We start from the raw sequence: 27,994 nt of genomic DNA, 5'->3' as shown, positions 1-27,994 counted from the left end.
AACCTCTGGAGATGATGATGCAAAGAAGGATTTTGCATAAAATCAAGGAAATCATGGACAACCCTAACCATCCTCTTCACGAGACCGTCATCGGAAAACAGAGTCTCTTTAGTCAAAGGCTTCTTCAGATTAGCTGTAAAACGGACCGCTACAGGAGATCATTCCTGCCCACAGCCATCACCATCTATAATAACTACTTGATTTAAATGAGCTACGTCAACATTTAATTTCCCTTTGGGATTAATAAAGTATTTTGAATTGAATTGAATTTTAATTAAACGGCCTATGATCCGATAATGGACATTGAGCTGTGCAGCTACTGCTATGGTGGACATCCCTGCATCCAACATGCCAATGGCACGCTCCTGCATAACTTACAACATCTGAGGCATTATGACTTGTGACAAAATTTGACATTTTGGGGTGGCCTTTTATTGTCCCCAGTCCAGCTGTTGCTCATTTTGTCTGATCACCCACTGGACATGCCGCACCCATGCACTAAGTAAAAGAAAACAACTCACTGAGTAATACTTACCAACAGCAAGTTGGAATAAAAATTATACACAAATCAAGAGAAATATTACTTTTGTACAATAAAATGTCAGCAAATGCTCATTTACACTTGTTAACTCTACATGGCAACAATATTTGTCATGTGACGTTTATATTTTTGTTCAGTATATGTAAAGCAATTGTCACTTTATAGTACACATTTGCATACATTTTGGAATAATGTGTGCTTCATCTGGTTTATTTTTTGTTTATATATTTATATACAATAGTACATTATATTTAATAATGTGCAAAATGTGCTGTATATTAAAATTTATTTGAACTTGTTACTATTCCTAACATGCTCATTGTTAATAGATAAATCCATTCTTCAACGTCACTGATGTCCATCTTATCATTTATATTTATGAAGCAAATCAATGATTCAGTTCCCTTGCAGGGCATGTCTCCAGTAATCTTAGGATGAATTCACTAATGAGGAGTAATTATTCAAAGATGTTACAGTCAAACATAGCAAAAATTAAAATGTGCTTCAGGAACTAATAAGACTGAAGTGGAAGAAAACAATGTGACTAATATTTTAGAGCTTTTTAAAATGTTGACGGTAAGCTACAGAACTTGCTGATGTTTCTGTAGAATTTAGCATGTAACAAAACCAAAGCACAATTGTATAATTGAAAATTGACAATGCAGACCCAAATGAGACATTTAACCTTAAATTTCTCTGTTATATGTAGAGTAGCTTTGTTTTAGTGAGGGTTATTGAATTTACAGATTGTACTCGAATGCATTATTAGGTCATTACACTGTCTACATCTGTTGCCACAAAAAGTTGTGTCAAATCGCAACATTTTTGCTTAAGTAGCTCAAACTGCATGACTGTATTTTTACCTGAGCTGAAGTCCCCGCTTTAAAAGTCACAATTATATATATATATATATATATATGATAATCAGCTACAATTACACAAAAATTTGAGCACAATAACTGTAAAATGATTGTGCAATTTTGTGGTTTTTAAGGTCAGTTGCCTGTAGTGGACATCTTAAATTGGATTGGGTCCGAAGTTATATTCAGTTATAGAGGTACATCGATTGATTATTCCCTGAAAAAAATAAAATAAAATCAATTTTGTTTTTGCTTCAACAAATAGTTCATGGCAAAATTTTAAACCAATATCTTGAACAATCTATTAGCTAACAGTATTTTTGTTGCAGGTCAGTTTCACCTATTACCACAGCTAATTTTCTGTATTTTTGTAAAATTGACTGAGTAATAGCAGTTTCTGTATTGGCTTAGAATAATTGACAATGGTGGCCATCTTGAATTAGATTGACTTAAAAAGTTATTCAGTTTTAAATGTCCATTCAGTAATTATTTTATGCAAGTTCTTATTAAATTTGCTTAATTGTTCATGAGATATTTTACTAACAAACAGAATTCACAGAAATAAAAAAAACATGCATGTAAGGTTAACTGGAGATTCTAAAGTAGATGTAAGTGTGTGCATGAATGGTCGCTGGTCTCTGTGTGGCACAGGACTGTCAATCTTTCCAGGAGGCCAATTCACCTGCCCAAAATCCTCCAGCCCACCCCCAGCTTGCCCAATGACCGCTGGAGATGAATACCAGCTCCCCCTGCGACCATGAATGGAACAAGTGGGTTTGGATAATGAATGACTGGATGATTCATGATATGTAAATTTTAAGTTTCTTTTGTACCATTTTCAGATAACTGTAGTTTGCAACAATTTTTATATGAAGAATGTGTGGCTCACCTCTGCTGCTCCTACAGATGAATGGCAACCGGTCAGAACAGTCTGTCAGGCTCAACGTAGGGAGCTGATCTGACCAGCCCTGCAATGTCCTGCAGCCCTGCAGCTCCATCTGCTGGTATGCTGCTGCTTACACAGTCATATTGGAACACACACAATGACACACAATATGACATAAAACAGCTTAAGCATGCTAAATAGTGTTTTGTTGTGAAACATCTAAGCGATGGGTTGATTTAAAATGAAAACTGATTAGATCATTTGGTCTGATTCTTTCCTCAAACTAGCCCTGCACTTCTCAGTGAGTGTTCCATCTAGAAATCATCATGGATGCTGCAAGCTAGTTACGCATGGCTAAATGGAATGTACACAGAACAACAACAAATCCAAGAATGTGCAATTGTATCAAATAAACACTTTGGTAAATTAAACTTTAACTAAAATACCTTTGTGTTAATCTAAAAACTAAATTCATAATTTTCTTCATTAATCTGCAATAATTGAAAGTGTGTACCAGTGTATGTGTGACTGCAGTAGTTAGAGTCAGACACAGTGGAAGGCAACACTGGAACACACCATAGAACTTTCTAACTTCTTATTTTCCTTTTACAACACAGACCTGAACTGCCACACAGAAACCTGCCTCCTTCTGGGCCTCTCTGATTTCTATTTGAATGGTTCAAAGCTCCCAATATAATACTGTAAAAACACTGACAATCTGTGTTGTCCACAAAAGCATTCAAATTAGGGCAATAATTCTAATTTGTTGTGGAATTCAAACTTAGCAAGGATATTTTTTTTGTTTAACTGAGGAACTGGAATAAAGCACAATTCATTAAATTACACGCTTAGTACCAGGAAATAGCTCCTATAAACTAAGAGGCATTTAAGACAAACATTAACTATTTCATGTAGAAAAAGCATCACACCTCCTTGAGGGCTGGATGTGCCTGCTGTGTAGGTGCACCACATTAGCAGATACATTTGTGGGGATAAATTACTGTTACAATACATGGCTTTTACCCTCACTTTAAACATAAAAACTAAAGGCCCATGCCCTAACCACCATCAAATGTGGAAGTTAATGCTGAGTTGAACCAGCATGATTGGGTTCTGCATGTACATTGCAACAGCACATTTTTGCCACAAAGTGAGTCCAGATCTTGGCATCCAGATGGCACAGAGGAGGTGAGGAACAGAGCAGTAGCTTAGAGAAATCATCTTTCAATGTGCCATTTCTAATTTTTCTCTCCAACCATTGTACATGTATAACCAAAATAACAGCACAATCATCTTACTTTTAGTGAGCTTTTGATAGATGAAATTATGATAAAATAAAATCATGTTAAAAAACAAAATATGACACAGAATAACAAAAAAAACAACAAAAAAAACATCAGCCTTCCATTACGTTGAAAGTGACTTAGCCTAAAAACATACAGTAGAATTCTGCCAAACTTTTTTCTTTAGCAACTGAAACTGAAAAAAAAATTGTATTGTTAGGAATTTGTCCATAAAGGTGGTATCTGACAGGTTTGGAACTAGTTGAACTACATTCATGAAAGAGTCACAAGAAAGTCTTGTGACATTTGCTTGCAGCAATTCTCAGTTTTCATGGGTGAGTTGGAGGCATGCAGTCCAGACTATTGAATTTTGGACATGTTCAAAATATTTGTGACAGCTTCTCTCTAAATAGTCACACATTCATCATAGGTGTCTCCATTCTGTCTTGAACTCATCTGAATTTTTCTAGAGGCATCTCCAACCCATCTCAAGGGCACTAGTATTTTGACAAGCATTTTCACAGGAACTCTCCTTAGACAGAAAACATCCAAGGAAAATGTCCAACTCTAAAAACCATACCTATGATTGGCCAGTTTTTGGTAATCTACACATTTCCCATATTCTTTCCATTTCTGATAAATTTACCAGAACTACTGAGGATGTTTAGGGCCTTGGAAATAATTTTGTATTCATCCTGACTTATACTTTTTATTACTCTTTTCTGCAAGTTGAATCAGGACAGTCACTTTAAAGGGGGTAAAAATTTATGCTATTGCTTATTTTACATTACATCTTTTGTTTTTTTTAATTTGCAGTACTTTCTGAAATTTTAATCTTACTTTATCATTGATGAATTTTGTTATTGTTGGTTTTGTTGTTGTTTTTTTTTATCAAAAAAGACCATTTATATTGACCATGACTGATAGCAATAAAAAGGATAAAACATCCAAAGGGATGTTTTATTTTTAAAGAGTAAATGTGGAGCTGGCTGCTAAGGTGGGTACAAAGCAAAATAATGTGCACAGCCAAGAATGCAGTTTTGCAAGCCATGTGAATGACAACAGGCTGTGACTTAAAAACTAGTCTCATTCCAGTTGCAGCCCAGTAAGATACCACCCTACATGGATACAAGACAAACTTGTGAAAAGCAAATAAATGTAAATTAGTTGACATAGACCAGGCTGCAAATGCTATGTGATGATACAAATAATAACACTTAACAATATTTTCGAGACTTTATCTCAGGAAAACCTTGAATAAATGAAAGCAAACTAGTTCATGTTATTACTGGGAATGTAGCTCAGAGGTTTTAGTTGATTGATCATGAACATTATCTGATTCCATTTTAATCTGTGGTAATTTAAATTTGAGCTAGTTCTTGTGAAGTGTGAATTTGTACACCACTGTTCACAGTAAACTGGACTGAACCAAGAACATCAATGCACTTCACAACAAAAGTTAAAGCTGTATCTGTTTTCTACGGGAAACTGGCAGGGCGATGTTTACCAACAAACTAATCCACAAGACCAGCACTTGACTTGATCATGTTAAGCAGTGGTCAGTAAGTAGAAGTGAGAAAGACAGTGGCAACCAACCATGCTCCCTTGAAAAATTAAAAAATCAGACTTTCAAAAAAGGAAAGAGAGAAAAGAAAGAGAAGAAAAACTAAAGAAAGGGTGTCAATCTGTCACTTACTTTTTCTCCAAGAGAGGTGAGTATCAACCTATTAGCTTAGCTAGTGTAGCTACAGGCTAGTGTTAGTCTGCATTTTAGTAGCATTTAACCAGAGAAGGGAAATGTTTAGAAATACAGTATATTCATATATTTGTCTTTACTCTGTACCTTTTATCACATTTAGCAACAGATGAGTCACAGTCAGCAGCAGCCCTAACCCCCCATACCATCCTAATTCCTCCCTGTCCCTGTGACAATGGTGAGCAATTGTTCAATAATATGCCAGGTTTTTTTTTGTTTGTTTTGATCTTATATGACAGTTAGCATAAACTGGATCTGATTGTGTCCGAGAGGCAGGCTCAAGTGTCTCATTAAGAGGCGGATAAAATAAAAAAATTAGTGTGGTAGGTTGTCAAAAGATAAACTGTTGTGACAGTTGTTTATTTGTTAGAGATATGGATGGCAGCTTCTGGTTCTTGCTATTGAAGCAATTTTCAAATTAATTTGCAGATTATAAGGCTATATTATGATCCATCCATCCATCAATTTTCTTTACCCGCTTCTCCATTCCGCAGGGAGCTGGTGCCTATCCCCAGCAGTCAGCTATATTATCATTTGAACTTTATTTAAATTAATATTATTATTATTAACAATACATTTCATTTGACAATTTCTTTCAACATTTTTTTGAGCATATAATTTCATTTAACCAGTTTCCACATTTTTCCTTTATGTAGGTTTATATAAGTTTTAATAAATTATTTTGATGGTCATAAGCCTGACATGAGCCTTTAATTTTATTCTTGTTGCAGTTTGATCTGTTCCATGAATTGCTGGCCAGTTAGAATCTTGTTGTATGTACAGGTTTTGCATACAAATGATAAATAAATGCTTATCACATTATGATGTCATTTTATTTGCTTTTGCTCAGTAAACTATATATGGATTTGATTTTGATATTGAATACAAGTGAAGTCAGTTTGGTAAACCAATATGAATAATATTTAAATGGGCCCCGGTTTACTTTGGACTGGAAAAGTTGGGCACCGAGGTCGGAAAGGTTAGGAAAACCTGAGGAATGTCTCTCTCTCTCTCTTGCTCTTTTTACCATTACACAACAAAACTGAAATATTTATTACTGACAGAAATTCAAACAATCATTAAAAAAGTTCTAAAAAGCCTCCTGTCTAACCTGGAGGCTGGACGGTTGAAATAGTGAGAATACAGTGGGGCAAAAAAGTATTTAGTCAGCCACTGAAGTTCTCATACTTAGAAAGATGAGAGGTCTGTAATTTTCATCATAGGTACACTTCAACTATGAGAGACAAAATGAGGAAAAAAAATCCAGGAAATCACATTGTAGGATTTTTAAAGAATTTATTTGAAAATTATGGTGGAAAAAAAGTATTCGGTCAATAACAAACAAGCAAGATTTCTGGCTCACGCAGATCTGTAACTTTTTCCACTCGTTACCTGTATTAATGGCACCAGTTTGAATTTGTTATCAGTATATAAGACACCTGTCCACAGCTTCAAACTGTCAGACTCCAACTCAACCATGGCTAAGACCAAAAAGCAGTCAAAGGACACTAGGAAGAAAATTGTAGACCTGCACCAGGCTGGGAAGAGAGAATCTACTATAGGCAAACAGGTTGGTGTGAATAAATCAGCTGTGGGAGCAATTGTAAGAAAATGGAAGACATACAAGACCATTGATAATCTCCCTCGATCTGGGGCCCCACACAAGATCTCATCCCGTGGGGTCAAAATGATCATGGGAACAGTGAGAAAAAATGAGAAAAAAATCCCAGAACTACACAGAGGGACCTGATGAATGACCTGCAGAGATCTGGGACCAAAGTAACAAAGGCTACCATCAGTAACACAGTACGCTGAGAGGGACTCAAATCCTGCAGTGCCGAGTGTGTCCCTTTGCTTAAGCCAGTACCTGTCCAGGCCCATCTGAAGTTTGCCAGAGAGCATATCCAGAAGAGGATTGGGAGAATATCTTGTGGTCAAATTAAACCAAAATAGAACTTTTTAGTAAAAAAAAAAAAAAAAAAGTTATTTTGTGAGATTTTAAGACCTCCTTCCATCAGTGAGAGCATTGTAGATGACATGTGGCTGGGTCTTCCAGCATGGCAATGATCCCAAACACACTGCTTGGGCAATAAAGGAGTGCCTCTGTAAAAAGCATTTTGAGAGGAAACCATTTCCAGAGTACTTATTGTACAGTAAGGCAGCCAACTGGAGGGAAAAGGTAAAGATAGACTGGGTAACTTACAGCAAAACTACTGATGCTCTGTACTGCATCCCTTGTATGTGTTTCTCTCATTTGCAAAAAAGACTTTCTCTTAGTGCATTATACAGCAAAAATGGATATAAAATGTCTGATGTAAAGTGGCGTCGAATGTATGAAAAATTCCCTGTACATGAAAAAAATAGGGCACACAAAGACAGCTACTTTAAGTGGAAGAACTTGCAACAGTCAGTAATGGCTGTTAGTGGCATTGACACTCAGTTGCAAAAGCAGATCCAAACAGAAACTGAGAAAAATGGAACTCTCTTGAAGAGAATCCTGGATGTAACACTTCACTTGGCATCAAGAAATTTACCTTTCCGGGGTAAAACCAAAGAGCTAGATGATGTTCAAATTGGAAATTTCTTAGGCACAATAGAGCTTTAGTCTCATTATGATACACTTCCTAATTTGCACTTGCAAAAAGTTAGGGACAAAAACAAGGAACTAGGCTGACACATTATCTAAGCTCAGACATACAGAATAAATTTATTGATATATGTGGCAGAAAAGTTTTGAAAATAATGTTAAAGGAAAAGGAGGATGCTATTTATTTTTCAGTCATCTGTGATGCCACACAAGACATTTCCCACACTGAGCAAAATGTGGTGCTGATCAGATATGTCAGGTATAACAAATAAACAGATGACTGGGAGATCATAGAACGATTCTTAGAATTTAAGAACTTTTACAAAAAAAACCAAAGTGAGATAGCAGACATGATTGAAAATGTGCTTCATAACAAAGGGATAGACATTGGAGACTGCAGAGGACAAAGATATGACAATGGGGCAAACGTGTCAGGATGGGTTAAGGGGGTACAAGCCCAGATATTAAAGAAAAAACATCTTGCTACATTTTCACTCTGTGCCTCCCACACTCTTAATTTGGTAGGCGTGAATGCTTCACAGTGAAGCCCTGAAGTTGCAACATTTTTTGGCTGCATCAATCACCTATACTCACTCTTTAGTGCCAGCCCATAATGCTGGGCTATCTACAAAGAGAAAACAGGTTGCTCTTTGCATCGCCTGTCAGATACTTACTGGACTTCAAGAAACATGGCTGTTAATTCTGTAGCACAACATCTTCCCTTTGTCATTCAGGCCCTTGACACTATACTTATGACATGTAGTCTTACCAACGAGGCCAGATCAGAGGCTAGTGGTCTCAAAAACTACTTCCTGACATTCAATGTTATTGTCCTACTCAATGTCTGGCTCAAAGTAATGCAGTGCATTGATGACAGGACTGTGGTTATCTTGTCAGGAAAAATCTCTTTTGATACAGAGGTAGCCAATATCAGTGCCTAAAGAAAAGAGATGCTACCTCTTAGGGATGGAAGGGAGTCACTCCTGTCTGAGGCAGAACTGATTGCAACACAAATAGATTTTGTGCCTCAGTTTAACAAAGAACCCAATAGGAAAAAGAAAAGAATGAGATTCCATGATGAGACATCTCAAGAGTCGATAGCTCAGGACAGTGCAGCAACAGTGTTTTAGGGCACAGTGTTTTTTCATGCTATGGATGCTAGTGATGCTATGGTGCCAGCGATCTGGACACCAGGTTCCACACCACTGCAGAAATACATAAGGAATTCTCTGCCATTTTAAAAGTTGGGCAGATTAGGGAAAATAGAGTCCCTTCTGTGTACCAACCACATATTAAAAAAGTTACTGGAGATCTCACATCTGAGTTTGAAAATGAGATAAGACACCTAAACATGATATATGCTGCCACTTTCACCCCTTACCTGTTCCCTCTCAGTCTTCTAAATGCAATTTACAAAATGAAACTCCAAAGCATTTTTGGAGAAGTCTACATTGCTTTAGGCATATTTTGTACAATGCCTGTGACTGTTGCTGGTGGGGAGAGAGCTTTTAGTAAGCTGAGGCTGATAAAAAAACTTTGAGGTCCACAATGTCTCAAGACATCCATATAAGGTCAGTTGGCTAGAAGTTACTTGTTCTTGTTCTTGTTCAAAAATCATCTGTTTTCAAAACTTGGGATGATGTTGTTAATATATTTTAATTTCATTTGATTGTACAGTTATACATTTTATAAGTAAGTAGTAGTTATTATACTGACTTTTCACCAGTTCATGATCTGTTAATCTTTACATGAACTTGTCCAGAGACTGCAGGTGGAAAATATTATTGAAATGTGGTAAATTGTCTCTGTGTGAATAAATAAACAGCATAAACAGTATAATTTTAAAGTTATAAATGTACAATTAAGTGTCTGTTTTATTTATCTTTCAAGAAAATTTAGAGATTTTTTTGTTTTGAATTTTTGCAATAAAAAACACTAAGATTTGGCCATTAGCACATTTTTGGTTTGCTTTTAATCATGCTTCAAATAGTGAATTGTGTACTGTATGCAGGCTTTTGCATGTATAATTCACTAGCAGGCAAAGTTGTGCTATTACCAGTATTAGACTAATTGAAGCGAGACAGTTGCAAGCCTTTAAAGTTAGTTATGTAAGGCTTTTGATGGGTCAGTTAGATTCTAGAGATGTGGTGACAGCAACTGCATGGGAGGGTCGGGGGCCCAATTGGATTTTTTTGTCATGGGGCCCAAAATTCCTGGCAGCGCCTCTGCTGAGACTGAAAAGGTCATTTTATATGTTAGCTAGACAGAAGCCTTGGGGGGTTCTGATTTTCATTGTTTCTTGTATAGAATAGTTTATGGTTACTGACACCAAGTTACACTAATCGGAGGTCACTAAACTTAATGTTGCTTTGGTGTGTAACTTTGCAAAAACAATGTTGGACTCCATAGTTTTCTCTGGTCCCATCCTAATCTGATCAGTGATGATGTGTTTAACTACATGTTGTCGTACAAATGCTGGCTGCCCAGGTGGTGTACTGAAAACAACATGGGCTACATAGATTACTAAAGTGTACTTTGGGGAAAACCTGTTCTGATGCAAAGAGATGGCATCCATACCACCTTGCATGGAGCTACTCTTCTTTCTACAAATTTGAACAATTTCGTTAGTCATGCAATTTATTGACAAACCAGAGTCAAGTCTGGGAAGCAGAGTTGTAGTTTTACATACCTCTGCTGCTTCTCCTCTGTAACCCACCCAAACCCCCACTAAAACACTGTCAGCTCAACCTTGGCCAAAATTAAATAAACCAAAAATAAGCTGAAGGAAAATAAATTACAGAAATCTTATTGTGCTGCCTTTTATTTAAAAAACAGTGATAAGTTACATAAATAGAGTAAGAAAAAAGTTCATAGTTAAAAACTTTAAAAAGTTGAGTTTTGAATTTTAGTCGGAGTGAGACCTCTCATCTTTGGTATATTGAAGGTGCAGAATTTGTGAGGTAGTGAGTGCTCTCACTTCAAGATCAGCTTGGACGGATTTTTCTCCGGTTAAGCTAGCATTTTGTAAATTAATGGAGAAAGAGGATTGTATAACGCTGAATGTGTCTTAAACACTTGTGCCATGAGAAACCTCTGTCTTTGTGAGTATTGATGTGTGAAAAAAGAAGAAAAACTTGTGTATATGACGTGATTGTCTCAGGTAAGTAAGTATGTGATGTTGTGATAGCAAGACATGTATTAGTGATTTATTTTTCTATTTTTGTATATTTCAGTTATAAGTTATAAATGAAGAATGTTCAGTAAAGCAAGAAAGAAAGTCTTGTGTGAAGACTGTTTATTTTGTTCCCTAGCTGTATAGCTTCACAGAGTTACGTGTTGCCAAGACAGCATACTTATACAGGTACTTTACCAGAACAGAAAAAAACAAAACTAACAAAAAGAAACATTAAATGTGGATTATGGAACATAAGATCTCTCTCATGTAAGTCAATAATTGATCATAATATCATAATAATAATGGATTTATTTTGTCTTGCAGAAACTTTTGAATTTACTGCTTCAATCAAAACATCACTTAATAAAATTGCTTCTCTGATAAAGGAAGTGATCAGTCAGAGGAAGCTGATGTCTTGCTTTAATTCAGAATTGCATGTTCTAAAACAGACATCTAGAAAGTTGGAAATAAAATGTTGCTACACTAACATGGAAGAATTTTATTTAACTGAGAGAGATAGCCTGCAAACATACAAGAAAGCCCTTTGTAAAACTAGAACTGCATATTATGCATTAATAAAAGAGAACATGAATAACCCCAGGTTTCTTTTTAGTACTGTAGCTAGACTAGTGAAAAGTCCTGTCTCTGAGCCATGCATCCCTATAACTGTAAGTAAGTGATGGTGACTTCATGAGATTCTTCCAGAACAAAATTATTTCAATTTGGGAAAAAAAAAATCACACCATCCCTCTGAATATTGCCCCTGATTTCCTATCAGAAGAAATAGCTTTAGAAGTGTCATTCAAACCATTCTTTGTCTTTGGACAGTTTTTATCCTGTTGAGTTCTCTGAATTGTCAAAAACACTATCTTCATTCAAACCATCAACATGCCTGCAAAATCCCATCCAAATCGTTATATTTATACATGAAACCTGACAAACCCAATCAGTTACTTTGATTGCGAACATATCTTAAAGACAAAAAAAAAAAAAAAAAAAACCTGGACGACTCTTAATTTTCTGCATTTAAACTCAAACAAAGGTTGTGTTTTTTGAACCTGAGCAGCTAAGGAACAAACTCTGCAGCCTTTCACTTCCTCTGGATGACATTATCTGGGCTCCAGTTCTAATGTAAAGAACCCTGGTGTTATTTTTGATCAGGGTATGTAATTTAACCGCCACATTAAAAATGGAAACACCCTGTTCCAAAATGATGCAGAAAACTAGTCCATGCATTCATCACATCTAGTCTGGACTATTGTAATATTATTTGGGAGTCCAAAAAACTCTTTAAAAAGTTTTTACTTGATTCAAAATGCGGCTGCTAGAGTTCTGATGAGAGTTAGAAGGAGAGATCAAATTTTTCAAATGTTAGCTTCTTTTCATTGGCTTCCTGTCAAATTCATAAAATAATTACAATTTTTACTTCTAACATAAAAAGCTCTCAACAACCAAGTTTCATCTTAAAATAAAGCTCTTATTGCTCCATATTTTTATAACAGAGCACTTGCTATCAGACTGCAGGTTTACTTGTGGTTTCTAGAGTTTGTAAAAGTAGAATGCGAGGCAGAGTTTTCAGTTATCAGGCTCCTCTCTTGTGGAACCAACTCCCAGTTTCTATCCATGAGGATGCAATTTTTCTACTTTCAAGACCAGGTATAAGACTTTTTCTTTAAATAAATTGTACAGTTAGGGTTGACTTGGATTTCCTGAGCTAACCCTTAGTTATGCTGCTTTAGGCTTAGACTGCTGGAGACCACATTTCCCCACTCTGCTGCTGTCTTTACTTCTTATACGCTTTGTTTGTATTTGTAATTATTTCTAACATTAACATGTGTTTTTCTTGCTCTTTCTTGCAATAAAAACTACATCTAAATCAATCATTCTGTGTTTGTTTGTGTCTCTTTCCTGTCTTCTCAAACCCCAGCCATCTGCTCAGTCAAGGCAGATGGCTGCACACCCTAAGCCTGGTTCCGCTGTAGGTTTATTCTTGTTAAAATTGAGTTGTTTCTTTTCACTGTTGCCAATGTGGTTGCTGAGGACAGGAGACTGCAACAATGTGAAGATTCAACACGATCTGCTAAGTTTTACTAAATGACTTTTCATAATGTATGTGAATGTTTTTATACAGTGCCCTAAGATGGCTTTTGTTGTGAACTGGTGCTATATAAATAAACTGAATTGAATTGAATTTATTAAAGGTTTACTACTACAAAGTATACATCAGTTATGTACCCAGTTGTAAAATGAACAAATTTACTCTTGTATCTACATGCACAAGTATTTGGAGTGAAACAGTGTTGTCTTACCTGGACAAAACAGAAGGGCCTGCACCTCTTTCACCATGGTATGGCTACTTATGAGCTCAAGGTTCCAAGTGAAAAGCTTTTCCAGGGTAATAGATGAGCAGGAATTCAAGGCATGAACATGTCTTGTTTCCAAAGACATGTTCCAAACATTCAGGTCAGTGATGTTTCCAAAAAAGGGCTCTGTAAAATCCCCACCAAATGAGTCTTGGTCCTGACCCAGGATAAGGATCCCATCACCATATATATCCCTGTGAATGTCTGTACCTAATCCCATGTCACTTCTGTTCCCATCAACATATATGGCCCAGTGGTTACTATTCCGGTGCCATGTGACACAGATGTGATGCCATGCACCATCGTTTGAGAAAGATGCCTTATACGGCAGGTGCTTCCCATGGATTATAAGTGCCAGGAGAATGCGACCCTGCATGTCCACTTGGCCTCGCAGCTGAAACTCATTGGTAAAGACGGGTGCAGCATAGGAGAAGATGGTGGACACCTCATTCCACTTTGGGTCCCACTGAACTCGAACACACACACTCACAGATGATAAGGCAGGAAAAGACATGTTGACAAGAGCAAAGCCTTCATAGGACTCTTTTGGGAAGTTTAGAGCTGAGAATTGTAAATCTAAACAAGAGGAGAAAGAAATTTTATTTGTAACTTGTTTTAATTTAGTAAACTACAAATGTGCCGATTCCACTCACACTGCCTGGAAAGGGCCACAGAATTTGAGGCTGCTCTGCTGGGATTCCTGAACCAGACCGGGGAGCGGAGTCCACTCTGCCGAAGGAGCTCCAGTGCTTCTTCCTGTTCTTTTGCACAATCCAGGGTAATGAGGGAGCTGAACTGACCTCTGCAGAAGCTGTCAGCTCTGGAGAAAGGCAGTGAGTCATTGACCAACTGAAGGGCCCATTGTGAGGTTAGATGCACAAGCTTGTATTGTCCTGGAAAATCAGACAGAATTTAACACATTATAAATGGATTTTTAAATGTAGATTTTGTAGCATATTTTTGAAGCCTTTCAAAATTTTTTGGAGCCTTTCAAAAATATGTATGAAATACTGATCACAAGTGAATGACAACCTTACCATGTAAGTCTTCCACCCTTTCTGGCCCAGCATGAATAAGTTCACCATCACTTACCACCTACATGAGAAGAATTCCAGTTGATCTCACATTATCCATGTATAAACGTGTTTTTTTCTTTAAAAAAAGGTTTAGTCTCTTACAGTCTTATGTAACATTTTTACACAATATTAACCACAGCAAATCACAAGTATTGGTTTTAATATTCAATATAATATGGAATGAAAGTGTTATTACCTCTAAAAAAAAGAAGATAAGTCCTTTAAACAAGGAACCAGTCATGTTTAAGTAAGTGTTGGTTCCTAAAAAACAATCAGCTCACCTAGAAAAATATATTTTTACTGGATCCACATGTACTCAGTCAATGGCAGCTAAAAAACGAGATCTAAAATCTAGCTTTAGCAACTGCATAGCAAAGCGAAAAAGAAAATATAAGAGTGACACTTTTCAACAGCTGACTTTCAAAAATTCTGGAAAGTGTTTTGGTCAAAGTCATCATTGCTTTGTCGTCAATCGTAGAATTTCTTCTATCCTCAATGACAGCACAGCGTCTCTTTAACTATTCTGGTCGCAAATGCCATACACATGAAACTCAAATCCAGTCCAGATTACTCATCCAGTTTCCCAGTGTCAGAGTTGACCATGTCCAGTAGTGTCTCTGACCGCCTCACTGGTAAGGAATCCGTGATCCTGGCGCATATGTTCAAGTTCCCCTTCTGTCTCCTGCCTGCCTTTTGTGCCAGACCAAACAGCCCTACCTCCTTTCCTCCCTCCCTCCCTGCCACTCTAAAGTAATCAGCTTTTGTCATGCAAATGGAGTCATTTTTTTTTAAAAAGAACCCCACTTGCGCAAGAGGTGTCAAGCATTTGGACCAGTAGCAGGGCAATGGATAGTTACCACTCATCCTTTATTTATGCTTCCAATACAGCACTCTAAAGGTAATTGACACATTAGTTTCATTTATAGCCACTAAAATATTAGTACATTTATTATTCATTCTAATATTATTAACAAAAGTAATTCATAATACATAGTAGCCTGTGTATTTTTAGGTTTTTATAGAAAAACATACAACAAACTTATAAAAATGCAGTGCTTCCCCTACCATTATCCAGGCGGGGCGCTCCAACCCCCCACCGCCGCCAATGAGAACACCCAACCCCCCAAGAATTTCACCGCGTGTAGTCATTTTAATTTAAATAACAAGATCACATCAAGAGCTATTTTTGCGGTTGCTCCTCCACATTATGAAATGCCAAACTAAAAATTAAATTTATAAAAATTTAAAACGGACCAAAATTTGGTTCATATAAACATCTGCGACGCTGACACACGCAGAGTCACGTGCGTACACCATCATGCAGGTGAACAAACGCTCTCGCCAGCAGACTATGAACAAACAAACAAACAAACAATATGTCGCAAAAACCTGCAAAGTAAGCATGTTTTTTAAACATGCTGAAAGTGGTTCGAATCAGCACTTTCTCTGCTGTGAGGAGGAACAGGAGTAGCTCTCCCACTCCCGGTTTACCTGAAGAAGGTCCAAGAACACAAAAGAGACCAAGCGCTTCATGACTATGGAGGACCAAAACTGACATAATTAAATATAAAAGCAATATATAAAAGGCTCAATAAAAAACTAAAAGGCCAAATAAATAAAGTATTACGCTTAAAATGCACCAATTAATTTAAAAAAGGAGAACTTTACCATGTTTTATAATTTAGTTGACATTCTTAGTTATTTTTTCAGTTTAGTTTCAGCAAATTATATTTTTAAGCACATGATTTAAATTGTACTGTTTATAAAAATATATTTTTTGTTTTCCTTTTTCTTATAGATGAATTTTTGTCTCTTTAATGAATTAATGTATTTATTTATTATTTTTTTTTACCCACATGTCTTTTTATTTCCATGTGTTATTTTTACATGTCTCTCTTTTTTTTTTTACTACACTCCCCCACCTCACCCCAGACCAGTTCCCTATGGGAAACACTGAAATGCATACTCCTTGACCTTAAAACCATAGATCTCAAGCATAAAACAGGACTGATATATATATATATATATATATATATTTTTTTTTTTTTTTTTTTTTTTTTTTACTGAATGTTAGATAAGTTTTGTAAGTAAGCATGTTGATCACAGTTTAAAATACTTGATCTTTAAAATGCAAATCTAAAACTTGAATGTGTGTGTGTAAATACACTCAAATAAACCCTTAACTGGGTATAACTGTGGATACTATTAAGTTCAGTTGGGAGTTAAAAGGCTTTTTATCTGTTTTATTTGCAATGAGCACTTTGGGTCAGAACTGCACACATTTCCAGCTTTGTTTGCTTTTTTCAAATCATTTTTACCTCTTTCAAGGAGGTTACATTCTCAGTAGAACTGGCTGGTTTGTTTGTCGGTCTATCTGTCTAATTGTTAGCAAGATTATTTAAAAACAAATAATAGATTTTGATGAATTTTTTGGGAAATATCGGGGTTGTCACAAGAAACAACTAATTAAAGTTTGGTGGTGATCCGTATCACAATCTGCATCTTTCAACTTTTTGATAATCCAAAGGCCTTGGAGGGCGTTTGGACTTTCCAAGTGCTTCTAGTTGAAAAAAAAAAAAAACATCCACCTTTTTAGGACACAATCTTACTCATGGATTTTGATGTGTCAGAGTCTTGTAATAAAGCTTGAGTCCATGAAAATACCAATGGAGACAATCCAAGTATTCCACATAAATAATTGTTCACAGTGTGAAACACTACACAAAAGCTTAAAGGAAGAAAGCTTTCTCCAAGGTCCGAGTTTTGAATGTCTTTATGCTCTCCACTCTAGTCACCTATTTCCATTCATTCAAATTAACAACTTTCTCCTTCAACTACATTTAGCCAAATGCAACAGTTTAATCAGCAATGTAGAACAACAGTGTAGTGAGAACAGATTTTGCATGGTTTATATAAAAGAGGAAGGAGATATTGAAGATTTTTTGTAAAATATAACCATGCTTCTGAAAAGTTTCAGTTTGTAAAAAAATAACTCAAAAAATGACTTTATGTGCTAATAACAAATTCAGGGGGAATGGTTTTGGGATACCTATGATTTCTGCTTGTCCTCTGAAACATTGGATGTGTTACTGTCAAAAGGGAGGATCCATAGATGCAGACTCAAAAGACAAATGACCAAAGGTGGTATCTCATTGTGCTGCGAATGGAATTCATGTGGGAGTGTCCGGATGGTCTCATGATTTTCATGGGATTCTCAACTTCCTTGTGTAAGTAACAGAGGTTGGCAGTACTGTTGTTTGAGATTTGAACAGATTCAAATTATTTTGTGCAACAACTTTTCCCTTGAAATAATCATAAAGTTGTCATGGGTGCCATCAATACATTTCAAATCTATCTTAATTTTGCTGCAGGGGTCTCCACCTGTCTCAATTGCTAGAGCTGTATTTTTGACACCTGCACTGGAGCTCAGAAAAACTGCAATCTTCCTTTTAAAAGTGTACTTCATCAAATTACATCATAATTTGGGTTGCCAAGGCTGGTACAAAAGAAACTTACGTGGGCCGAGATGGGCAACAAAATAAGGTCATGAATTTAAAAATAAATGCCTTTCAAAGTGCAGCCGAACAGCTTGATGAGCACTTGGTCGCAAATACTCAAAGTTCAGTGAGACTGCAGCTGAATATTTAATTAATTTTCTGGCAATTTTGAGTAACTGACTAATCTAACAGTTGCATCTTAGTGTTATATCACCTTAATGTGAAAACTGTGACTGTTATGATGAAATAGGCTAACAAGGCAGCAAAACAAAATAACATAACAGGCAATCAGCGAAACAAAATGGCAGATAACACAAAAGCAGGAGCAAGGCACAGTGTGGAGGAAAAAAATTAGGATCTGATAATCTAGCATGAGAAACAGAGGACTATTTAAGCAGCGAAGAGAGATTACTGTATGGAAACAGCTGGTTGATTATCAGATGGTCTGCAGGAGAAAAGCAAATACATAGAACACTCTTTTTGTATTGGCTGGGATCCAACTAGCACCTACAAAAAGATGATAATAGACTATATGGAAAAACTTGAAAAGGACGAAATAATTAATTGATCATTTAACACAGATTATATCTGGCGGAAGCCAATCTATGTTTATATGGACTTCCCAAAACAGACAAAGAAAGGACTTTTAGCTCCTCTTGTTAGACATATACCACATCACACAGAGAAATTCCTGGATTTTGTTAGTAAAGTACAACATTTGGAGATGGTTCCAGGGCAAACCCTTGTATCATTTGATGTCACTTCACTTTTCACTTGTATAACCACATCAGAAGCAGTGGAAACCATTCAGAAAACGGAAAGTCACTGGTTCAGATATGTAGAATATACCAGGGTTAAACTCCAAGCTAAAGGAAGTAGGAGCGTTCACCAGACACATCAACTCTGTTGTCAACAAAACAAGTTCACCAGAGAGGATGCTAATGACAACAAGCTGTTATTTTTAGACTGTCTACTGCACTTAGAAATATGGAAGCCTCAACATTTAGGTTTACAGGAAATGAACGCACACATATCAGTAACATCTGTTTGACTCTTACAAACTTTCTGTCATTGGAACTCTACATCATTGAGCTGAACATGAAGACAAAAGGGAAGGAACAGAAATACATTAGAAACAAACATGATGTGGATATCCCAACTGGGAGTTTGACAAGTCAACGAGGAAATCTAAAAAACATGCCACAGACAAAAACAAGCAGAAGAACCAACACAAAATAATTGTCATTCCATATGTTGCTGGAGTATCTGAGAAACCAAGACGGATTTTCTCAAAACACATTATTCCAGTGGATCTCAAGCCTAACTGGACTCTCAAACAGAAGCTGGTTCACCCAAAGCACCAAAACATTGTGAGGATCTGGAGTTAGCTCCGCCTATGGGTGGCGCTACTAACCCTTCCTTCCTCAGCTGTTCCTGATTCCCTTGATGATCTGTTTTTCGAATTTAGAATCAGAGTCAAACCCCCAGATTGGTGACACAGTCCTTGAGATAAAATGACAGTGAGCCAAGATCTACACTGGGAGAGGAACAGCAACTCCATCCAAACAACATAACTTCTGTCTTGTTCTCATTTAGACTAAGGAAATAAAGAGAAAGCCATGCTTTAATATCATTAAGACAGTGTGTAACTTCCTGGACTGTATTGTTTTGTGACAAGGGAAAATAGATCTGGCAATCATCAGCATAGCAGTGGAATGAAATGCCATGTTTCCTAAAAACAGAGCCTAGGGGGAGAAGGTAGAGAGCAAAATAAAGAGGGACAAGGATTGAGCCCTGGGGGACCCCGTATGGAAGAGGAGCTGTGAAAGACAAAATTGTCAATTTTTACACAGAAACTCCTATTAGTTAGGTAGGACCGGAACCAATTGAGGGCGACACCCCTAATGCCCACAATGCTCAAGACGAGAGATTAAGATATTGTGATCAACAAATGCAGCAGACAAATCTAATAGCACTAAAACAACAAACTTTCCAGAGTCTGTTGACAAGAATATATCATTAGAAACACTCAGAAGTGCACTCTCTATACTGTGGAGGGCTCCTCTAAAAATGGTAGCAAATGATTTTAAACAACCTTCTCTAGTATTTTAGAAATAAATGGGAAATTAGAAATAGGCCTGAAATTGGAGCAGAGAGAGGGGTCAAGGCCTGTTTTTTTAAGTAGAGGACATACAAATGCATGCTTAAAAACCCCAGGTACTATACCTGAAGAAAGACTACTATTGATAATCTGAAGCACACTTGGTCCAATAGTAGCAAGTACCTCTTTAAACAAGCAAGGTAGGATAGAATCTGCAGGGGAGCCTCAAGAAAAGAGAAAGACACCACCTCAAACTGATCAAAAATAGACGAGTAGTGCAAAGGGATAGAAGGGTCATAGAATAGCTGAGAAATACAAGCTCTAGTTGACACAATTCTATCAGTGAAGAAGTGAAGGAAACTTTCACAGATTTCGGTCGAGGCATCCAAACCAACAAACTTAGGAGAATGGTGAACAGTATCTATGGTTTTGAACAGAACACTGCGATTATTACAATTAGATGTCAGAAGTAGTGGAGAGCAAGAGGAACCCAGGGTGCAGACTCACTACTTAAAAACAAAAATTTATTTAAATAACAAAACAGAAAACTATAACAAAAATCCAAACGGCAGACAGGGGTGAACCGAGGCCAGACAAGGCAAGGCAACATGGAACATGGAACGAACGATGGCAACAACAACAATCAACAATGAACCAGCGGGGAGGTGGAGAAAATGACCAGATTTTAAAGCACAGGGAAATCATGGGAAGTGGGCACAGGTGAGTGATTACAATTACAGACAGGTGGAGATGGGTGTGACAGGAAACCAGAAACTACTGAGCAGAGGACAGGTGGATAGTGACAAAACAGAACCAAGGTATAAAGAAGACAAAATAATACGGTGCACTATTCTATGAAAAGACGGGGCAGTACGCTACGTAACCAGTGAAAATATGGTTAAAAAAAAAAGAGAGCGAGAGAGCGCAGATTTTCTGGCTGTGATACAGAGAGGATGTTTAAACTTAAATCATTCAGTTTGACTTTTATTGATTTATTTGCTTTAGTTGTGATTCACCCATCATAGGACTAATATTATTAATATATTTCTATAAACACTCTTTTTATCAGCTGCAGCAGTAATCTCTTTCCATGAGTTTTGAACCGTTTGATTATCTTTGTCATTTCTTATAGAGGGATCATATAAATACTGATACAGGTGAACCAGCTCCGCTAGAGCACCAAAATCGTCCATTTTGAATGGAGCGTGGTTCGCGCCAAGTTACAAAAACTGGGAGGTGAACAACCATGCGATGTGGCACTGCGTGGGGCCTTCGCACAGGGGCAGGAACACCGCGATTGCGTCACTGTTGGCGCGTGCACCCTCGCGTGGTGATCAACACGTCAAGTTGAAGTGGATGGAAAAAAAAAAAGTGTATAAAAAATGACGTATTTTACAATAAACAAGCAGAGCTTAGCCTAGCGGCAGGGTGGGGAAAGCCTGCCGAGTTGCCAGGCTTATATTACACTGGGGGAAACCCTGCAATTATTCTTGTTCAAACTTTAATTGCTGGTAATTAATGAGATGTTGTTTCCCAACATCACTTAAAAAAACAATTTAAACCCCTGCCATGCAGTGAATAATCAGCTGATGTATAAATGTAGCAGCTCTGCTGACATAAAGAGACTGGGATTACAGTTATCAAATAAAGAAAGATTTCTATTTATCCTAAATAATTTTATTATAGTATTAATTTTCACCAGGCTGTATGTTTTAATTAGACCAGATCCACTGATTGATTTTCTGACATTTCCATACGTGTTTGTGAGTTAATGATGCTCTGTTCATAACCACATCAGGTTGCAGCTTTAGTTTAAATAATATATATATATCCTACCAGATACTACAGAGCTAAATAATGTTTTACTAATTTTAACAAAGCCTCTTTTTAAACTATGAAAGCTGTGTTTTTGTTGCAAAACAACGATACAAGAATGTTTTAAACTCACCACCACGAGGCTATGCAGGCAGATGAGAAGCTGCAGTAACTGACTAGTAATGAACAGACCCAGTCTCTGCAGGCGTTATGGTGCACATTTTTTTCTCCTGATTTTAATTCACATTTACATTAATATTTTTTACTCAGTAATGGATGGAATTTCAAATGTAACTAAGAACAATACTTGAAATAAAAATGTACTCAAGTAAAAGAAAAAGATAGATAATAATTGTTACTTTCAAAAATACAAAAGACACTTAATTCATACTTAGTTACATAATGCAAGTATATGTAATTCGCTACTTTCCACCTCTGGGTCCTATTAACAATGCCATAAACGCTGCAAGTTATCATTATTCTGTATTAACGTATGTTGTGTAGGTTTCAGATGTCTTTCTTGTCAGAAATTTATTGCTGCAAACCGTCAGTCTGGGCAATCAACCGATATGCTCTATTGCTGCGCTTCTACAATAATTAAAAAAATCCCAGTTATATTTACATATGTATGTTATTGTATCTCACTGTGAATTATACAATCAACTTTGGTATGTTTTGCAGATATGTTACAACTTTTTTTTTTCTATATGGCAGTTTGTTTTAACAGAAGGTAAATCTTCTTAAACTATTTAGAAAAATTAACCCTTGTGAAATACAGGTGACTGTCTGGGACAAAATCCTTTGATATACAGATGCAGTCACTGAAGTGTGCAGTGAAGTTCTGCAGTAAAGACACTGCCAGTAAGGAAAATGCCTTATTTTGGTTATTTTTTCAGAAATTATTGCACCGAAATGTCAAATAATTTTTTGGTTCACACTGACTATTTTCTCACCAGTGTTTTAACATACTAAACAGAAATTCATGATGCAATCACATAAGTGACAAAATTAGTTGTTAGAATTTGCTTTAAGATCCAAACTACTTATTACATGCAAAAGCCAAATTGTAGAAATTTAAAAACTATATACATTTTTTACATTCTTGATATGAAGAGATGGGATAAGACAGTAACACAAGCCAGCCACTCATCACCTGCACAAGCTCACCCAGCACACCCAGGAATGCTCGACTGAAGTCATCTTCTCTCTTTACAAGGCAGCTTCATGTGCCTTCCCTTACCATGCAGCTTCCCTTGTCTCATGTTCATTTTTAGTTTAATTTGCTCATAGTTTTTTGCACTTTGTATATTTAGGAAAAATGTAAACAAATTTGTTTTGTTTTCCTATTGTTTCTGTTTATTCTATTAGTATTCTGTAGACATCTATAAACTTTGCCCAAATTCTGTCCAAGTTTTAACAACATAATTCAAAAGAAAAATCACAAAAACAGCTAAATGTCAGATGTTTGATGATATATCAAACTTAAATATTAAAAAGTATCGGTGATACTGGCCTTGTATTTACTCGATACCAAAGTATGCAGTATCGCACATCTCTATTGTTTAAAGCTGAACTGAAAAGTGCTTTAAAGCCAACATCAGTTGAAAAAAAAAAATATATGCTTAATGTAAAATTTGTAAAAAAATAAAAATTTTATTTTTTCACTTCTCTTTAATTCCACTTGGGTGTTTAGGGCTTTTTCTGTGATCCCCCTGATGTGTGACAGTCCACAGAGCTGCTGAGGTTCACAGCATTCAGCCATTCAACAGTGAGTGGATAAATACCGATATAGTTCAGTTTGTTGGAAATAATCGTTCAAACTGACCAAAAAATACCACTGGAGTTACATTTTTGGGCTTCCCGAAAGATAAAAACCTTTCTTATGGATTCATAAGCTCCGTTGTGGGAATTAGTATCATAACTCAGGTTCGGAACACTTCAAAGAAAAGTGTTAATGTGTTTAGCTATTTTTGTTGGCTTATTTGAATTAGGTGTGGTGGCCATCCCAAATTGAGTCGACTTTAAAAGTTAATCAGTTGAAGATGTACATAAATCCAATGTATCCAATAATTAATTTCTGTGAGTTTCATTAACATTTGTCCATTGGTTCATGATATTTTTTCCTAACGGACAGGGTTGAGCACAACAGTTACTGCTATTGTTTTAAATAAAAATATTTTTGTGATGGGAATAATGCTCAGCTACTACCACATCAAATTTTAGGTCAACATCTATAAAATTGACCCAGTTATAAGTTCAAAAGGCTGGAGTATATGGTCATGGTCATGGTCATCCAGGACATGGCTGCCAGGAGGCGTGATGAAGGAGACGAACCCAGATCGCAGACTCATAGTAAAGGCAATTTATTTAACTAAAGGATAAACAAAACCAAAATGCTGACGTGGCAGCCAAAACTGAAAACATAAACTAAAATCAAAAACCTAAAGACAGGAACAAAATACAAACTGGAGCAGGGAGCAGGAGCATGATCAGGACCGGGAACAGACAGGACAGAAACAGAACACAACCATGAACAACAACAATGGACCAGCAGGGTATGGAAGGAAATGACTGGGTTTTAAGCACAGAGGATAACGAAGTAAGTGGACTCAGGTGTGTGGGGATAATCACAGGCAGGTGGAGATGGGCGTGGCAGGGAAACAGAAAAAGAGAGTGATTGGGAAGGAGTAAATGACAACACCAACATGAGAGACAAAAACTGAACCCAAACAGAGCAAACCAAGAAGATAAACAAAACCAGAATCACTAAATAAAAATGAAACAAGACCAAAACAAAAAAACATACACACAACCAGATAACAGAATAAAAATAAAACAAAATCAAAACAAAGAAACCCCAAATCCCTACAATGGCAAACAAACAAACTAAATAAATATTAATAATAATATTAATAATAAAACAACACAAAGCATCTGGACTTCTCAACTAGATATGTTGTTTCCCACCCAGTGAGCTTTCTCAATTCAAAACTGAAGATTGTAGAGTTCCAAGCTTTCAACTGCATGCAATGTTATGTTATGCTAAATCCACATGAAGATTAAACTTATTCCCCTCCCACTGGAGAGTCATTAGGGCCTTTATTTGCCAGGCTTACAAGCAATATGCTTTGGTCACATGCACAAAGGTGTGAATTAGAGGTGAATTGACTGGGTATCAGAGTTAATGCTCCATTGGAAGTTTTAGAAAATGGAAATCTGAGACTTAATACTCTGTTTAACATTGTTTTTTTTTTCTCGTTTGACATAAGTGGTTTCTTTCACCGCCTTTCAGATCATCTGTCTTCTTTTTCTAAAACATGAACATTTGATCCTCAAAAGAGTTTCCTTTACCCTTGAGCTGTAGGTGCACACCTAGGTCTTGTCCTGAAGAGCTTATTTCCTGTGTTGAGCCATGCAACTGTTGAGAGGCTGTTTAGTTTTTCCAATATAGATGTCTGAACACTCCTTGCTACACTGAACTGCATACACCAGACAGATTAGTTTTTGTTCCCTCTGAGTTTCTCAAATACTTCAGCAACATATGGGATGACAATTTTTGTAGCCATTTTTGTGTTTCCTAAAGTCAGTTTGCTGTGGCAGCCATCTTGGATTGGGTTGACTCTAAATGTATGCACTTGTAGATGTACAACAAATCATTGTTTTCTGAAGGTTTCATTAAAACCCATCCAGTGTCATGGGATATTTTACGAACAATTAGACAGAATTTACTCTAATAGTTAATCGCAAAGTTTTTAAATCAGAGCTTGCTCAATCAGTTTGCACTCATGCCTAACAAAAACCATACTCTGTTGGGTACGAGTCTCAACTACTACCACACAATTTAAGCTGAATATATGTAGAATTGGCTGAATCTTAGTGATTCTTGTATTTACTAAGGTTACTGCGGCGGCCGTCTTGAATGGGTTTAACACCAAAGGTTCAGATGTAACCCAATGATTATGTACTAAAGGTAACATTCAAATTTGACCACTGGTTGATGAGATATTTTGATAATGACACAGATAAATAAACACACACAGGCAAAAATATTATGACTCTGCCTTTGCCTTTTGTGGCGGACAATAATATATCAGCATGGCAGTGCTGGAGTGAGTCAGTAACAATTTATTTGACTGTCTTAAAAAAGTGTTAGTGAACAATTCAAATTAAAAGATGCTAAGACATCTTTTGTAAGGGGTTGTAAGATGTAATCTTATTTACATCCCAGAGCAACATAATACAACAGCTGTATTTATTATTTCTGTAAATTTATTTTATTTTTAAAGACAATAAAATAAATTTATGTTGTTATTGTAAGTTTGCCTAAAATCCATATATTTAAAAGGTATGAGGGAAAATAGTGTTTGGGGGTGTGTGTGTGAATGTGTATTTGTGTATTTATAGTCAGAGTACATCATCCTGTTGAGGGCTCTGAGTTCAGTGTGTAAATAGTTGCTCAGAGCCCTTTTACCATATCCTACACTTAAAAAGCAGAAAAAACTTGCAGCTTCAGAAGATTAACATTTGAAGGAGAGCTATTCAGGTTTTTTTGGGTTGGTTTAACACAGGAAGCAAAGGAACATAGATCTAACATCTTTAACCCAAGTTTCAACGTAGTTCATGGGATACAATTTATACCAAGTCTGCTTTGTCATCAAACATTACCTGGGTTTTTTCCCATTTTTTTTCAGTAATCTGTAATGTTTCTTACTTAAAGTCACAAATGCCTTTGGTCAAAGCTCTTAAACAGATTGCAATAAGTAGAGTCTCACAAAAGAGGAGTGAGCTAATTGACCTCCCTCCTTTGCATGCTTTTCACTCCACTGTAATTTCACCCTCTACAGGTTCCATGACAACCTGCGAAGTGTAAGAGAGGTATGGAAACGTCAAACACTTTGTGTGCGCGCATCGTTGCACACAAAAGGCCAGTGACATGCATTTGGAGCGAGGATGAAGGCTTTTCCCGGAAGAACAGACCTGGCAAGGGAGAACAGGACAAAAAATAGTGACAAGACCCCCCCCCCTCCAAAAAAAAAAAAAAACAGCTCCTTGTTCTTTTAGTCTCAGCCAGCTACTTCAGAACAAATCTGAAATAAAGGGAAATTCTACAGCATTCAAACCTGTTTCTGTCACAGAAACACAGAAAGACAGTAGAACAGACATAGTTTCATGAATACTCATGGGAATGAGTTCTTTATTGCTTAAATGCTTATTTCCCATATAGAATATGTTTGGACCATAACAGACACTTTAAACCAAATTTACACTTCAGAAGCTATATATTTGCAACAAATCTACAGGCAAAAAAAAAAAAAAAAAGTAGAAATCTGTTCTCTAAACAAACACCTCCAACAAGTCACTTATCAGGGTCCATGTTTGTCTGGGCTAATCTGGCAGCAGCAGATTGTCTTTATGGCCACCTATTGGCCATCAATCAAGGCTGCTACTGAGGAATAGCAGCAGGGGGTCACACTGTCGCCATGGAGACCAGCATTAAAAACAGCCATATAAATAATATAGGGTGTTGGCAAGACACAAAGAGAAAGCTAAAAGGACAGACAAGTCCAGAGTTAGTTGTGTCCTCTGTGGACAGATTTGGACACCAGCTCAAGTGAGACAATACTGATCTCAGTCAAGCTCCCTCTAAAAAGAGTGTGCAAGTGTGTGGGTGTACTCATTCAGTCTAAGACAGCTAGATTCACATAATAACGTGGGTTTTTTTTTAACATCAAACATCATACATTTTCTGTCATTCATCTTTCAGATGGTATTTTCTTTAATATGGGTCAGTAGTGCTGGGCAATATAACGATACATATCGTGGGGACGATAGAAAGTGTCTATCCTGATATATTTTCTTCTATCGTCTCTATTGTTTCTATCATAATTGTATCAATGATTCATGTAAATATTTCATAACGTAGGCTACGACGAATGTATTAGTGTTGTCACTTTGCATACATTCAGTTTATATAAGTGATAAATAATAAGAAAAAATAACTATTTTGCAAAGAACCTCCATTTTGCGACATGACGCTGCTTTATGTGTGGGTTT

The 27,994-nt window shown here is 36.6% G+C and overlaps 1 protein-coding gene across 2 annotated transcripts in view; it reads right to left on the bottom strand.

The window, feature by feature from the left end:
- adgrd2 (adhesion G protein-coupled receptor D2) overlaps nucleotides 1–15,199 on the bottom strand; it is a 105,258-nt gene extending 90,059 nt beyond the window's left edge. For both annotated transcript variants that reach the window (XM_037978469.1, XM_017432974.3), the window contains exons 1-5: nucleotides 14,724–15,199; nucleotides 14,489–14,546; nucleotides 14,105–14,344; nucleotides 13,398–14,027; nucleotides 2,291–2,413 (exon numbers count right to left, since the gene is read on the bottom strand). In XM_037978469.1, coding sequence (XP_037834397.1) covers nucleotides 2,291–2,413; nucleotides 13,398–14,027; nucleotides 14,105–14,344; nucleotides 14,489–14,546; nucleotides 14,724–14,768 — 1,096 coding nt within the window. In that variant the 5' untranslated portion in view covers nucleotides 14,769–15,199. The remainder of the gene's footprint in view (nucleotides 1–2,290; nucleotides 2,414–13,397; nucleotides 14,028–14,104; nucleotides 14,345–14,488; nucleotides 14,547–14,723) is intronic.
- Nucleotides 15,200–27,994: the final 12,795 nt, after the last annotated feature.

This window comes from Kryptolebias marmoratus, linkage group LG1, assembly GCF_001649575.2.
Source record: "Kryptolebias marmoratus isolate JLee-2015 linkage group LG1, ASM164957v2, whole genome shotgun sequence".
NCBI classification, from domain to species: domain Eukaryota; kingdom Metazoa; phylum Chordata; class Actinopteri; order Cyprinodontiformes; family Rivulidae; genus Kryptolebias; species Kryptolebias marmoratus.
Note: the sequence above shows the minus strand (reverse complement) of the source record. Positions and strands in the feature narration are given on the sequence as shown.